A 15656-nucleotide genomic window follows, 5' to 3' on the forward strand; every position below is an offset into this window, starting at 1 on the left:
CATCCCCGCCTCTTTGACCAGTCTGTCTCCTCTCCACCTATCTTCTCTATCCATCTTCTATCCGCCTCCCCCTCTCTCCCTATTTATTTCAGATCCCCCTTCCCCTCCCCCATTTCTGAAGAAGGGTCTAGGCCCGAAACGTCAGCCTTCCTGCTCCTCTGATGCTGCTTGGCCTGCTGTGTTCATCCAGCTCTACACCTTGTTATTTCTGGTCTTGTGGTCTTTGTTTTCATGGTTCTTGATGGCTTAAAATAAGGACGTGAAGTTTATGTGTGTAGACAAGTAACAACTGAAATATTAATTTGGACATAAAGAAACTTGTCTGTTAAGGCCTTAGGGCTATTTATAACCTCAGTCACGCTGATGGAAATATTTAAATTTGGAATGGGAGTTTGCATTAATTCCAGATTTATTTGCTGGAACTTGAACATAATCAGTAGATTTCTGGGATCACATACTCTCTCTTGTAAAAGGCAACAGCAAATGAAATGTTGATATTGTGTTATGTGCTTGTGTACATATTCCTAATGTATACATTACTAATTTTTAAAAAACAAATCATTTCATGCAGCAGCAGAATTGTACTTATCCACAATTTGTCACCTTATGGCCCAGCATATATCATACTCTACCATTACTGTCAAACCAGAAATTCAACCTTGGTTCAGTGAAGAGTGCAGAAGGGCATTTCGGCAGCAGCTACAAAACATGACAACTTACATGCCAAACAGCAGAAGTAGAGAGGAATAAAGGATCAACTTTAGTCTCTGCAGTTTGCCACATCCAGTTGTGATTGGACAATTAAACAACTAATAGGAAGAGGAGTCTGTACAATTATCCCCAACATCAGTGATGGAAATCTTAGCACATCAGTGTAAAAATCAAGGCTGAACTATTTGCATCCATCTTCAGCCAGAGTGGATGATCCATCTTGGCTTTCTCCTAAAGTTCCCAACATCGTAGATGTCCGTCTTCAACCAATTTGATACAAACAATATAACATCAAGAAATGATTGGACGCATGGGATACCATAAAGGATATAGGGCTGGTGACATTCTAGCAATAGAACTTGAAGGCCTGTGCTCCAGAAGTTGCTGCACTCCTAAGGTTAATCCAGTATAGATATCATGTAATATAGATATTACAGTATAGATATAGAGAGAAACTGATATCTACCCAGCAAAGTGAAAAATTACCCAAATGGGTCTTCCCATAAAGAACAGGACCAATCTAAAACAAAATTATAGTCTAATCATATTATTCCCAAGCATAAGCAAAATGGTTATTGACAATGCTATCATGTAGCACTTGCAAGGGAATCACCTGCTCACTGGCACTCAGTTTAATTTGCCAGGGCCACTCGGCTCTTCATCAGATTACAGCTTTGGTGCAAAAATGGACAAAAGAGCTGAACTCCAAAGGAGAGCTGAGAGTGACTGATCTTGACAACAAGACAGCATTTGACCTAGTGAGGCATTAAGAGGCCTTAATTAAACTGGAAGCAATGGGAGTTGTTGGAGAAAACCCCCTGCCAGTTGGGGTCATACTGAGCACCAAAGAAGATAGTTGCAGTTGTTGGAGGCTAATCGTCTCAGTCCAAAAATATCCCAACAGGAGTTCCTCAGGGTACTGTCCTCAGCCTGACCATCTTCAGCTGCTTCATCAATGATCAACCCTCCAGCATAAATTCAGAAGAGGGGATGTTCCCTGATGACTGCATAATGTTCAGAATCATTTGCTACTCCTCAGGTTCTGAAGCAATCTGTGTCCATGTGCACCAAGACCCGGATAATATAAGCCTGATAAGTGGCAAGCAATACCTTGTGCCATACAAACGCCAGGAAATGACTATCTCCAACAAAGAGAATCTAACCATTTCTGCTTGACAATAATAGTATTACCATCACTGAATCTCTCACTCTCAACATCCAGGGAGTTACTATTGTCCAGAAACTGAACTGGACCAGCCATATAAATACATTGGCTACAAGAGTGAGTCAGAAACTAGGAATTCTCTGGTGAGTAACTCAACTTCTATATCCCCAGTGCCCGTCCATCCATCTATAAATCAGGAGTATGATAAAATACTCTCCATATGCCTGGATGAGTGCAGCTCCAACAGCACTCAAGAATGTTGACACCATTCACGGGAAAACATTCAACTTGATTAGCACCTGATCCACCATTATCAACAATCATTTTCTTCACCACCAACCCACAACAACAGCAGTTGCACCATCTACATGGTACTCTGCAGTGACACACCAAGGATCCTTGAACAGCACTTTCATTTCCACCAACATCTAGCTATGCTGATGCATGGGGGAACACCATTACTTACAAGTTCCTCTCCAAGTCATACACCATCTTGACTTGGAACTATAATGCCATTTTTTCCCTGTCACTGGGTCAAAATACTGTCATTCCCTTCCTAACAGCACTATGGTATTCATACATACCAAGGGCTGTAACGTTTCAAGAGGACAACTCTCCACCACCTTCTCCAGGGCAATTAGGCAATAAAATCTGGTCTAGTCCAGAGAAGCCCATATACGATGAAAAGAAATTTAAAAAGCTGTTCCATAATAGTCTGCCAATACAACCAATACAATGTTATATTTGTTTCCTGTGATCCAGGCTGGATAGAGTACTGGGTGAAGCTGTTACCAGTCGTAAAAGGAACAAGAATGAAGTCATGGATTTAAAATGACATGTAAAAGAAGCTAAGATGATGTGAGAAAACGCAGTTTCACACAGTAGTTAGGGTCTGGAATGCAATGTCTGGAAATGTGGCAGAGGCAGTTTCAATTGAAGCATTCAAGAGGGTATTGGATGACAATTTGGATAGAAATAGTGCACAAGGCTATGGAGAAAAGGCAGGAGATTGGCACGAGAAATGATGCCCATTTGAACAGCAGTTGCAGACACCGTCAGCTGAATGGCCTCCTTCTGCACTGTAACAATTCTGTGATTCTTTCTTATGTGTACTTCACCAATCCTGAATTGTATTATTATATCATCGTTTTTTTCAAATTTCTTTTCAAATGTAGTTTTCCACTGCTCTCTTGAAGGTGCTGACTTAGTTTCCAGTTATGTTTTACCAGGTGCTGGAATTGGGAAGGGAAGCGAGGTGTTGGGAAGTAATTGCACAGCTCTGGGTCGAGACAGCTGAAGGCATGGCAATTGAACTTGGGGATGAAATTAGATGATTAGATGAATGCAAGTATCTCTGAGTTGTGGGGCTGGAGGATATTACAGAGAAAGGGTGGGGAAAAGCTAAGAAGGGATTTGAAAACATAGATGAGAATTTTAAAATCAAGGTGTTGTAAGGAGACAATTTGGTTAGCCAGCATAGGAGGTGATAGGTGAATTCTTGTTAATTAAGACTCAGGCAGCTGATTTTTGGATGACATCAAGTTCACAAAATGGACACCAACCAGAACAACATTCGAATAATTGAACCTACAGGCATCAAGAGCACAAATGAAAGCTTCAGCAGCAGATCAGTCGAGGCAGGGATGGAATGAGAAGATGTATAAAGATGGAAATAGGCTATCTTAGTGATGGCATGTATTTGAGGCCTGATGCTCAGCTTGGGGCCAAATGTGATACCAAGGTTGCAAACAGACTAGTTAATTCTTGGATTGTTTTGAGGGAGAGGGATGGAGTCAATAGCCAAGTAATGGAGTGTGGATTTGGAGTGTAGATGACAAAACAGTACAGAATAAATCTTCTGTCGTCTTATCTCAGTTATTGTCATTTTTCAATTTAAATCTGGTATCAGTAATTGTCACTTTTGCATTTCAATCTGGTGTTTGGTTACCTGTTCAAACCCACTACTAATCTGAGCATATAATCTTATTTGATACTTCAGAGTAGACCCAGGTTGGGCAGAGTTGGAGGTGAGAAGGGAACAATTCAATTTGTATAGTAGTGGTATCCAAAAGCATTTCAGAGTCAATAAAGCATTTTTTTGTAGATATAGAACAGTGGGAAGCTACTCTCCCTTAGAAAACACACTTGAAAGAAAAAGCGATAAACTGACCAATCATATATTAGCTCTTTTCTGAGAGTTGATTGGTATTTGCCCATATAAAATGGCGATTGTGCAACGGAAAGTAGGTCATGAGTTTTAAATAGCTTTGGAGTGTCTGGAAGAAGTAATGAGGTGCCTAACAAATGAACTTTTTTTCCTCCTGCCCTTCTTTCTGCTGCTCAACGTCCAAACACCAGGCCATACAACATTGCCATGACATCTCCATTCCCTACAATACCCATTCTAACAGTTCCTCGAAGTAAGATCGCTGATTAGTGGAAATTAGGAATTTATTTGTGGCTGTGGCCAAGCCTACTGGTGACCGTGTTCATTCTAGCCAAGTTACACACTGCTGGAAGATGAGGCTCTCACTCCAGCATTCTGAGGCAGCATGAAGTCCAAATACCAGAGTTGAAGGACTATTGTGCTAAGCCACTACATCATCCAATCTTTCCCTTCCTTTCAATAAAGTTACACTTATAACAGTTCAATATATGTAATGTAACAAAAAAAAGACTTCTAGGGTGCCACCGTTCTGGTCTTTTATAAGGCAATCTGACAGTCAAATGAGATTTCTGGAAATTATCATGTGATAACCAAACCAAAAATATGTTCCTCTTGTTAAAAAAAGAGGTTATTTTCTTCACGTCTGACTGATGTGGAGCCACTGGCAATAGAAGATTTGGATGAACTTAGTAAATGTTTGAATGCAAAATACCACTCAACCTTCTGGCTCTGAGTATGTTGATCTCTCCGAATCCTAGCTTCAGCCTTAGAAAAATAATGGACAGAAGAACCTGCTCCCCATTGTTATTTAAACTAGTGCCAATGCAACCTCAACAAACAAGTTGAAATGGGATCGGTGCTGGGCCCAATGTTGTTTGTCATTTATTTCAATGATTTGGATGAGAATGTAGAAGGCATGGTTAGTAAGTTTGCAGATGACACCAAAATTGGTGGTAGAGTTGTCAGTGAAGAAGATTATCTAAGATTACAAAGGGATCTTGATTAACTGGGCCAAAAGGCTGAGGAGTAGCAGATGGAGTTTAATTTGGTCAAACGTGAAGTGTTACATTTTGGTAAAACAAACAACAGCAGGTCTTACACAGTCAAAGGTACGGCCCTGGGTAGTGTTGTCGCACAGAGAGACCTCAAGGGTTCAGGTATTTAGTTCTTTGAAAGTTGAGTCGCGGGTAGACAGGGTGGTTAAGAAGGCATTTGTCACACTTGCCTTCATTGCTGAGACCACTGAGTAAAGGAGTTGGAACGTCATGTTGGGGTTGTACAGGATGTTGGCGAGGCCACTTTTTGAGTTCTGTGTAGAGTTTTGGTTGCGTTGCTGTAGGAAGGATATTATAAAATTGGAGAGGGTTCAGAAAAGATTTATCAGGATATCGCAGGGTCTGGAGGGTTTGAGTTATGAGAAGAGCCTGGATAGGCTAGGACTTCTTCACTGGAGCATAGGTGGTTGAGGGATGTTAGAGGTTTATAAAATCATGAGGGGCATGGATAAGATGAATAGCAAAGGTCTTTTGCTTAGGGTAGGGGAGTTCAAAACTAGGGGGCATATTTTTAAGGTGAGAGGAGAAAGATTTAAAAGGGACCTGAGGGCACTTTTCTCACACAGAGGGTGGTTTGTATGTGAAACGAATTGGCAGAGGAAGTGGTAGATGCAGGTACAGTTACAATGTTTAAGACATTTGGATGGGTAAATAAATAGGAAAGGTTTAGAGAGATATGGGCCAAGTGGGACTAGTTTAGTTTGGGAAACTTGGTCAGCATAGACGAGTTGGACCGAAGGGTCTGTTTCCTTGCTGTATGACTCTATGACTACCTCTCATATCTGTTTTTAATTATTCATATGATCATTATTAGTGGAGACAAAGAACACTGAGTATACAAATAGAAAACTTTAATTTGTCACCAACAAAATGGGGCAGCTTCAGAATCTTCACAGTATTTTTACTTCCTGAAGAGAGAGTTCTCCTCTCCCTGTTTCTTTTGGATATCTTTCATTCCTGAACAATTGGTCAGATGGTGAACCTTTCTGTGCAAGAGAACTCCAATTTTACTCTCTCTCCTTCTCCCACACCCAAACCTTACACTCCTACTTCCTGGCCTCAGTCCACCTTCCCTGAACAGCACAGCAAATGAGGACCTGAATGAAGATTTTAGGAAAATGCACCCTCTGTGGTGTAGCATTTTAGGACTCAAATTTTAAAAACATATTTGTTGTCTCTCATGCTATTTCTTATAATTGATTACTTTCAGTTCAGATGAGTTTCTGTAGAGAATATGAAAGGCTCACCTTTTCTTAGTCTCTCCATCTCAGAATCTAATTCACTGTCTTCCTTTCTGAGTTGTCTTTTTGATGCTTTGCAATCATCATCAGCTTCATTTGGTGCTTCCTTCTGTTGCATTGTAAAATAGTTATTTTTAAAATAAGCTTTTGAATATTGATAAGAGTGTGATCTCTAGGTCAGTGTGATAACAGCAGCATGGTACCACTGCTATTGAGGGATTATTTTCTACTGTCCCAAGCTTCATTATATGACTGGGCATCATACAGCTGCTGTCACTCACCTCTGGCATCCTACTTCAATTAAACAAACATAACAAAAATCAAGGTACACAGCAGAACAGAAACCAATAAAGCATTTCATTCAGTGGAAGCATTGCAATGATAATGACAACGGTACTGAGCCAAGGTGATTGCCTGAGAGTTTGGTGCAGACCCAAGTCTCCCAGTTCCATCTCTGGTTGGTTCTAAGCTGGCAGACCTCAATTGGAAGTCGTTGTGGGGAATGCTACAGTTCTCCTCAATCTCACTGAGGTCAAGGACAGATTCAGAATTCCAAGCTCCTTTTTGTTTTATCTAATGTATTCTAAAATTAAAATGCATTGAAGACAAGAATAGGCTTGATTGAGATGTTATATCACAAACCCTGAAAACAGCACATAGTTTAAAATCAAAGTCTGCAACGACAGCAGAATAGCTGAGAGACCTTTTTCTGCTCAGTAATGTCATGAGTCTGCTGGCTCATTTATTTCTCTCTTGATTATACTGACAAGCTCACAATTCAAATACCAGATAAATCTAACAATAATATCCCTTTCTTTAAAGTACAAACTAAGATTTGATAGAGTTCCAGTTCTAGAGTCTCTGCTGATCCTTCCCTGTGGGCTTATGTTGGCTCTTTCTCTATTCTATCTCATGCTGGCAATCTTTGTCTTCATTGACCTCAAATTTGTATCCTTTAATTTCTTCCTGCAAAGTACTCTGCTTTCATGCTCTCTATTCTTTCCATTTGTCTTGCACTTCTCCCTGTATAGATTCTTACTCCATCACCTTAAACTCACAATCATTTGACTGAGATTACCTTTCTCTTTGAGTCCCATGATTCTTGACTTCTGCCACTAAACTCATTATTTCTGCCTCCGACCCTTTTGACTTGCTCAACATCTTTAGATTTTGCTGTTTCTGTTGGTTGACTTTTAGATTTCCTGTGAGCTGGCCTGGATTTTTTTTGAGTGTGTATATTTTCAATATCATAGAAGGTAGTATCAAAGCAACATTGATGAAATAAGGCCAGATTCAAATTGATAAGCTGCTTTTTAAACAATCTATTTTTCTAATTGACCTGTTCATTGATGTCTTTCACACCTCTGGAGTAGTGGGACTTGAACCCAAGCCTCCTGGTTCAAGGGTAAGGATGCTACTACTGAACCACAAGAGGACTCAAGCCGCTTCAGTTCACATTTGCTTCTTTATTTAGCCTATTTTTCCTAATCAACCCGTTCAGAGATGTTATTACACACCTCTGGAGCAGGTGGGGTTTGAACCTGGGCCTCTCAGTCCAGGGGTAAGGATGCTAGCGCTGTAACACAAGAGAACTTAAGCTGCTTTATTTCACAGCAAGGTGAATAGCCTTTAAAATGGGAGTTACTTAATTCAATAGCATAATTTACCTTCAAGTAATAGAACAAAATTAACACGCAGAATGACCACCACATCTGCATGCCATCTAACTTGACATAGACAAGGCACTTAAAGGCATGTTTCATGCTGGGTGTCTGACGTCCTTAGAAGCCTCACAGCAATGTAGTCTTCAACAATAAGCCTAAACAGTGAGTGTCATAGAGATACTCAAAACATGTGTACACATGTTTTTGTAGGGATGAAGAAATAGCAGTCAGCAAGAATAACCAGACTTGACTTCAGCCCCCTTCCTCCCTTAACTCATTGTAGGAGCCCAATCGCAATTCTCAATGAGACTAGCTAACTCAAACCAGGCTTCTTCCATTTGTGTCAGTTGCAACCGAAAGTGAACCTATCAATTTAACCACCACTGTAATAGAATCATCCATGCCAATGGAAATAGTAAATTATTCTTTGGTATTTAGTGCAACTACTTTGAAAATCACTTTGTATCAGTTAATTGACAAACAACAGGGCATGTTATAACTGAAGTGCGGTTGAAATAAAAATTCAATGTAAAGGTTACCTCACTATGTACAGGCTTCTTCTCTAAATTTGGAAGGACATTATGAGGAGAAAAGGAAGTGATGGGAGACAAAGATTCTTCTGTCTGTATTGCTTTGGCCACATTTTCAGCTGTGTGACAAAAAGAAACAATAAATGCAACTGCAGAATTAGTACAGAACCTGCCAAAGACTAGATGCAGTGGAAATGTATACATATTTAGCCTTTATTCTATTGCAACACGTTCAAACATCATTACTGCCATTCTTTTTAATTGCAGTGCAGCTGAACTTGCAATGGCAAGTATACTTTGCCATTTTATGAAATACGTGGTGGTTTGGGAAGGAGGAATGTCACAGCAAATGCTAAAAAAGTCATTTTATTTTAAAGAAGCGATGTAAATAAAGGCCAATTAAATGTCAATAATAGATATTCATTCAAATAAGGAATGTAAATGAAGCCATTTGGGACAATAGAATTTGATCCTCAGCTCTGTGGTCATTCCTTTCAATAACAGGTATACCTTTATGTATACTGTTGAGGGGATGACCTTTCAGGGACTAGCAGCAGCAGTCAGGTCAGTGCCACTGTGACCTGCTCTGAGCCTCATAGGGAAAGGGTGCAGTTAGACAGAGCAATACTGATAGGAGACTCAATTGTGAGGGGGACAGACAGGAGATTCTGTGGCTGTAGAAGAGACACCAGGATGGTGTGTTGCATCCCGGGTGGCAGGGTCAAGGATGTCTCTGAGCAGTTGCAGAACATTCTGAAGGGAGAGGGTGAACAGCCAGAGGTCATTGTGCACATCAATACAAATGGCATAGGTAGACCAAAGGAGGGGAGGCAATGGCCTAGTGGTATTATCACTGGACTGTTAATCCAGAGACCCAGATAATGTTCTGGGGACCCGGGTTTGAATCCCGCTATGGTAGATGGTGGAATTTGATTTCAATACAAAACTCTGGAATTAACAATCTAATGATAACTGTGAATCCATGGTTGATTGTTGGAAAAAACAATCTGGTTCACTAATGTCCTTTAGGGAAGGAAACTGCCATCTTTACCTGGTCTAGCCTGCATGTGATTCCAGATCCACAGCAATGTGGTTAACTCTGAAATGCCCTCTGGGCAATTAGGGATGGACAATCAATGCTGCTTAGCCAGCAACACCCTCTTCCCGTCAATGAATTTTTAAAAAAATCTCCTATTGATCCAGTACATGAAATCCAGAGTTTGAACATTATTGAATTTTTAGGTGCTAATGTTGTAAACACTATATTGATACAATAAGAAATACTGTTTTCCTGGGTTCAAGCCCTACCTACTCCAGAGGTGTGTAATGACATCTCTGAACAAATTGATTAGAAAAATAGGTTAAACTATATTAGTAGTCCAGAGGGACTTCTAAGGAAGAAAGTGTTGCAGTGAGGCATTATTGGCCTGAAGCTAAATCCTCTATCTAGTTGGATATTATTACACTTGATCGAAAGATAATTACACATAAGGAACACCATTTGACCCATGTTTTTTGCCTCTGTAATTCTATTTGAAAGCTTATTCCAAGTGTTGTTGTCCCTCTGTGTAGAGAAAAATTTATTGAATGCAGCCCTAAAATTAGTTTTTACTCATTTGTTTCATTCCAATATTCACATTTTAATTTCAGTCTTCCAGATTTACCTTTCTAATAACATTTATTATCTTAGCCAGGGTATCAGCAGACCACAGAGTCAAATCCCAAACCTCAACACATAGTCTAGGCTGATTTATCAATGCAGTCGGGAGTGAATGCTGCCTGTGTGTTGTCTTGTGGAAAGGCAGCGGGATGTTGGCTGCAGCGATGGTGGAACAGGGACTCCTGGCTGCGGTAGGCCCGGGGTGGGGACCTTGCAGAGCGAACAGCTGTGTTTGGGACGCCAGCAGATGAAGATGAGCTCTATTTAAATAGTTTCTTTTATTCTTTTTATACCTCAAAACGGCCCCAGATTGTGGCAACCGAACACTTTTCACTATATCTCCCGAGATATAGGAGATTCTGCTATAACACATGTTCCGGAAACGGAAATTGGCTACAATATAACTGACAAATAGGGGAACGCTATTTCTAAAACGTGAACTTGTGTCGGCTATAATGCAATTCCATTGGTGTGCGGAGGAATACGCGATGACATCACATGATTGTTTCGCAGGCATGGTCCTGAGCATATGCAATGTTAACCTCATCCTAAATAATGCACCAAGCCATCCTCCTACCATTGGTGAGCTTTCTGAAAACATCAAAATGCTATTTCTACCCCCAAACACAATCTCTCTCCTTCAACCCATGGACCAGGATGCAATAGCAGCTTTTAAAGTTTATTATTTAAGGCGCACATTTAAGAGGCTGATTGCAGCCACTGGGGGGGATAAGGACAGTGTTCTTCAACTTTGGGAGAGCTTTAACATCAAGAGTGCAATTGACATTATCATGGAGGCCTAGGGTGATGTCAGTGAGGACTGCTCGCATGCAGTTTGACAGAAGATTCCCCCAGATATTTTTGAAGATTTTAAAACCTTTCATCTGTCAGTGGAGCTCCCAAGAATCAAAGAACGTTGTGTTGATCTTGCAAAGCAAGTTGCTTTTGAAGAAGTGGAGAGTGAGGATGTTGAAGAGCTGCTTGAGTCCCACTGTGAAGACCTCTCTACAGCTGATCTACAACAACTTGTCGCTGAAGGGGAAATGGAAGCTGGAGGTGAAGAAGATGAAGTCCAGGATGCAGCACCACAAGACCTTTCCACTTCTGTTTTGTCTTCTATCCTGAGGTAAACTGAGAAGTAGTTGCAGCTCTTAGAGAACAATGACTGCAATGCAGAACGCAGCAGGGTAGCAGTTCGTGGAATAAGATCTTATTTGGCACCTTATGAACAGCTTCTTCATGAAAGAAGGAAAAAGGGCAAAGCAGCAAAATCTGGATGTCATTTTTAAGCCAACATTCAGAAGACAATGAACCACAGCCATCCACTTCTGGATTAACTATTTTTTTGCTCTAACCCTGCAACCACAACTGCACCTGAAAGTGATGATAATAATGATGATGATGACCCTCAGCCCCTGCATTAACAACAGAGCACCTAAAAACCTTTTCTCCCATCAAGTCATCTTGACATTTTTTCAAGATAAGGTGTTAAATTTACTTTTATTTCATTATTAGATAAGAATTAAACATTAATTCAAACTGTGCTATCCTTTGTGTTAGGCTTTTGAGTGATTTTTGAGTGATTTTTTTTTTTGGTGGTCTTCCCCTAACCCGCATTTCCCATAGGGTCATTATTTCTATATCGCATTATAGAAAATCACGCTGCTGTGCAGTAATGCAACCATCGCATTACAACAGAACCCCCTGTGTATGTGACAATGAATCATTCATTCATTCGTTCAGTTCATACCATCACAGAAGCCAACCTTCCATCCATGGACTCTATTTACACGGCTCGCTGCCACAGAAAGTCTTCCAACATCATCAAAGACCCATCGCACCCTAGTAATGATCTCCTACAACTTCTTCCGTCAGGCAGAAAATACAGAAGCCTGAACACATGCATGAACAGGTTCATTAACAGCTTCTTCCTGGCTGTTCTCAGACTCATGAATTGATACCCTAGCCTCAAATAACACTAATCTTACTAACATTTATCTCGCCTCGCACACGCCCTGTGTAATGTAACCTGTATGCCTCTGTCTAAATCTTTTTGATCTGTACATCCTTTGCTTACTATGATCTGCCTGTACCCACTCGTAAACAAAGCTTTTCACTGTATTTTGGTACACATGACAATAAATCAATCAATCAATCAATCATTCATTCATAAAACAAGCAGGAAAGGTGTGATGGTCAATATTGCTCACTTGATCAACATCATTAAAACAAATTTCTTGGTTACTTATCTCACTTTGTTTTTCTGGGAGCTTGCTGTTAATAAATTAATTGTTGTATTTCCCTATATTACAGCAGTGACTAAACTTCAAAAATATTTCATTAGCTGGGAAAGATACTAATTGTAAGTTGTCTTCTTTTGTACTCCTTTTAAGGTCACATTTCAGATGTCTCCTTTCTGAGAAAGAATGGAATTTCTTTCCATCATTCTTTGCATATTTTTAAGGGGAACTTGAAAATAACAATCCAAAGTCTTACCTCAGAACCCTGACACGAGGGATCACTCTCATGGCTCTTCTCTATAATTCTTGCCTTAATATGTACTTGTGTCAAGGCAATCAAAAATGAATGCAACATTAAATTGTAGTCTGATCAGATCACTGTACAGCTGCATTTTAAACTCACTGTAGTGTGACTTGGAACAGAGTACTGGCAGCATGGTGAGTTAGGCAATGAAAGGAAGATAGTAATCCTTTGCTTTTTCTTCTTTTTCATCTTCTAGGAATTGTTTCTTTCTCTACGGTGGGAAAAAAAGCTAGCTGTTTGTTGACTATCTGATAAATAGTTAACGTTATTAAGATTGATATAGTACAGGAACTAGTGTTGAGCTAATGAAATTTTTTAAAAATTGAATAAGTTATTTCAGTAGTGGTAGAGGCAAGTACGATTATAACATATAAAAAACATTTGGACAGATACATGGATAGGAAAGGTTTAGAAGGATAGGGGTCAAATGCAGGCAAATAGGACTAGTTCAGTTTAGGAAACCCAGTCAGCAGGGCCAAAGGGTCTGTTTCCAAGCTGTATGACTCTATGACTCTAAGTAATTAAAACATATTAAAGACAGAAGGACAGGTGATGTGTCAGAGCTACTCCATGTGGGAGCTCCTGCATGCCAGTGTGATCCAGGGAAAACATGACTGCAGTAAATGTTTGCAGCTTAAGCAGCCAAAGCTGCTTACATTTATGAGCTAGAGGCCAGAATACAGACACTGCAATACATCATGGAGGGGGCAAGTTACCTAGATATTTTGTTCCAGGAGGTGATTACACCATTAGGATAGAGTTTTCTGCTTTGGCCAGTGGTCAGGGGAAGGTAAGGGGATCCAGAGAGAATGAATGTAAGAATGTTTGTGCATGCACGGTGTCATTTTGGCATTATGGGCAATAACTTCTTTTTTAAGTCATTCATGGGATCTAAATATCATGGGCTAAGTAAGCATTTATTTTCTATGCCCAATTGCCTATGAGAAGGTGTCATTCATTCTTTTAGCTGAAAGATTTCTCAGTTTAATTATCTTGGTAATGGTCTACATATGAAATAGTGAAACAATACAGTGGCTACTGCTTTGGGGTTCAGCACGTGTCAGTGATAGAGCATGAATTTACCCCGCAACTCTCCAGAGTTTAATCTCAATAATGGCATTCCTAGAAAAGGCCAAATGCATAAAAGGGTTTAGAAGTTGGGCCATGCTGCCCCATTTCTAAGGTGCAACATGGCTAAGACTGGAAAGTAGCACAATTTATGATCCTGACGTACTACTCCAGTTTGAAATTTCAAGCAGGAATAATGAAACTGTGGACTACTACTCCCACAGGTAGTCAATTTTTCCTAATGTTTTCTCAATTTGTCTTCTTATGTTTCCTTTCTGTCACTTTATTCTCTTTCCAATATCCCATGTGACTATAATTCACTCTTATTAATCATTATAACTTGCTTTATTTCTTCCTGTATTATTAATCTCTTTGATTAAGGAGGTACACCATTGGAACTGATGATCAAGTTACAGCTGCTCGAATGACCTTGCTGTGCCATGATCAATACAATTTCTGGTAAGTTATAGTGCAAAAATATGACATTTTTGAGAAAAATCTAATTCATGCCTTTTTAAATCAGATGCCCCATTCCCACAATTCTGGGTCATTATCTGCAAACAAAATCCATACATTTACCAAAACTGTAGGAAATTCATTTTTCAGACGGTATCCTAAAATAGACTGTGCTCTTGTGCATTTATCTGACATTCAGTCTCCAGCCAATCATTGACCAGCTTGGAGCCATAGTGTTCTCACCAGAAGTTCGATACCATTACAATCAAATCCATCCTTTCATTCAGGTCCTTATTGTCACTGAGTTCAATAGTGTGAAATCACAGCTGATCTTTAGCGGAGCTTACAACTGCAAATTCAGTGCATTACAGGTCATCCCAAATGTCAGGCCTTGCAATAAACCCTCACAAGAGTCTTGCTGAGACACAATCCTAATCCATTTTCCTATCTTGGTGTGCTACCTTCCTGAACATTTGATTTCAATATCGTTATTGATGTTTACAAATCCCTCTCTAATGTTGTGCAATTTGCACTGGTTCTGCATTTTCAGCCCACAGCAGTCACTCTACTGAATTTTACATCATCACTGGTATTGCTGAAAAATGACACAGGTTGTTTAAATGTTTTGTCTTTAAATAGAGGCTGGCAGTTATCATCAATATTTGGTGTAACCTCCATGGCAATATCTTTACCAATCAAAGTTCACTTGCCAGCCAATTAGCATTCTCCTCTCATACAGTAATACTCTTCTCCCCCCCCCCACTTTACATTGGTATTCTTGCAAAAGGCTTTAACAAAACTGTCTTTTATTTGTGATACTCAAGTTTTGACCACCAAACAACTAATATATACCATCACCAAAACTAAAACATTGAGCAACCACAGTGCTATATTCTGGAATTCTCTTAATCAGCTCGCATTTTGCTCTCCTCTCCTTACATTTCCAAAAGTCTTCTTCTTTAATCATGGCTTCATTCTGATCCCCTAACCTCTCAATTCTTGCTCAGTGTCCATTTTTGCTTTCCATTCCATCATCTTTCCAGCTTATGTATTTTCCACAGTAATGTAGATAGTTGTAATACCAAGCATAGAGATGTCGAGAGTAACATCTGCTTGGATTTCCTGCAGATGGCTGTGTATTGAGTGATACCAGTATTTTAATCTGCTTGTGCAATCAATTTAGATTCTTAGCAAGGCCACTTTCGCAAAGTACCTTTCAGAAAGACAAGGTTTCACTCAGATGAACAACATTGATTCTGTATTGTACTGATCAGATGAAAATAAGTGCTATAAATTATTTAAGTGAAACCGCTTGTCTTGATAATGTGAAGGAAATTGAGTTAGGTGACTTTTTTTTACAGATGGCATGCTATACATATATGAAAATGTACATTT

General features: G+C 39.7%; 1 protein-coding gene across 1 annotated transcript in view; it reads right to left on the reverse strand.

The window, feature by feature from the left end:
* Nucleotides 1-15656, reverse strand: part of LOC109917525 (lebercilin-like protein) — a gene marked incomplete at its 5' end in the record, with an annotated part of 62931 nt that overhangs the window by 19995 nt on the left and 27280 nt on the right. The window contains 2 exons of the mRNA XM_048603040.1: nt 6346-6448; nt 8543-8652. Of these exons, the coding sequence (XP_048458997.1) occupies nt 6346-6448; nt 8543-8652 (213 nt within the window). The remainder of the gene's footprint in view (nt 1-6345; nt 6449-8542; nt 8653-15656) is intronic.

Source organism: Rhincodon typus, chromosome 11 (genome assembly GCF_021869965.1).
Source record: "Rhincodon typus isolate 14 chromosome 11, sRhiTyp1.1, whole genome shotgun sequence".
Lineage (NCBI taxonomy): Eukaryota > Metazoa > Chordata > Chondrichthyes > Orectolobiformes > Rhincodontidae > Rhincodon > Rhincodon typus.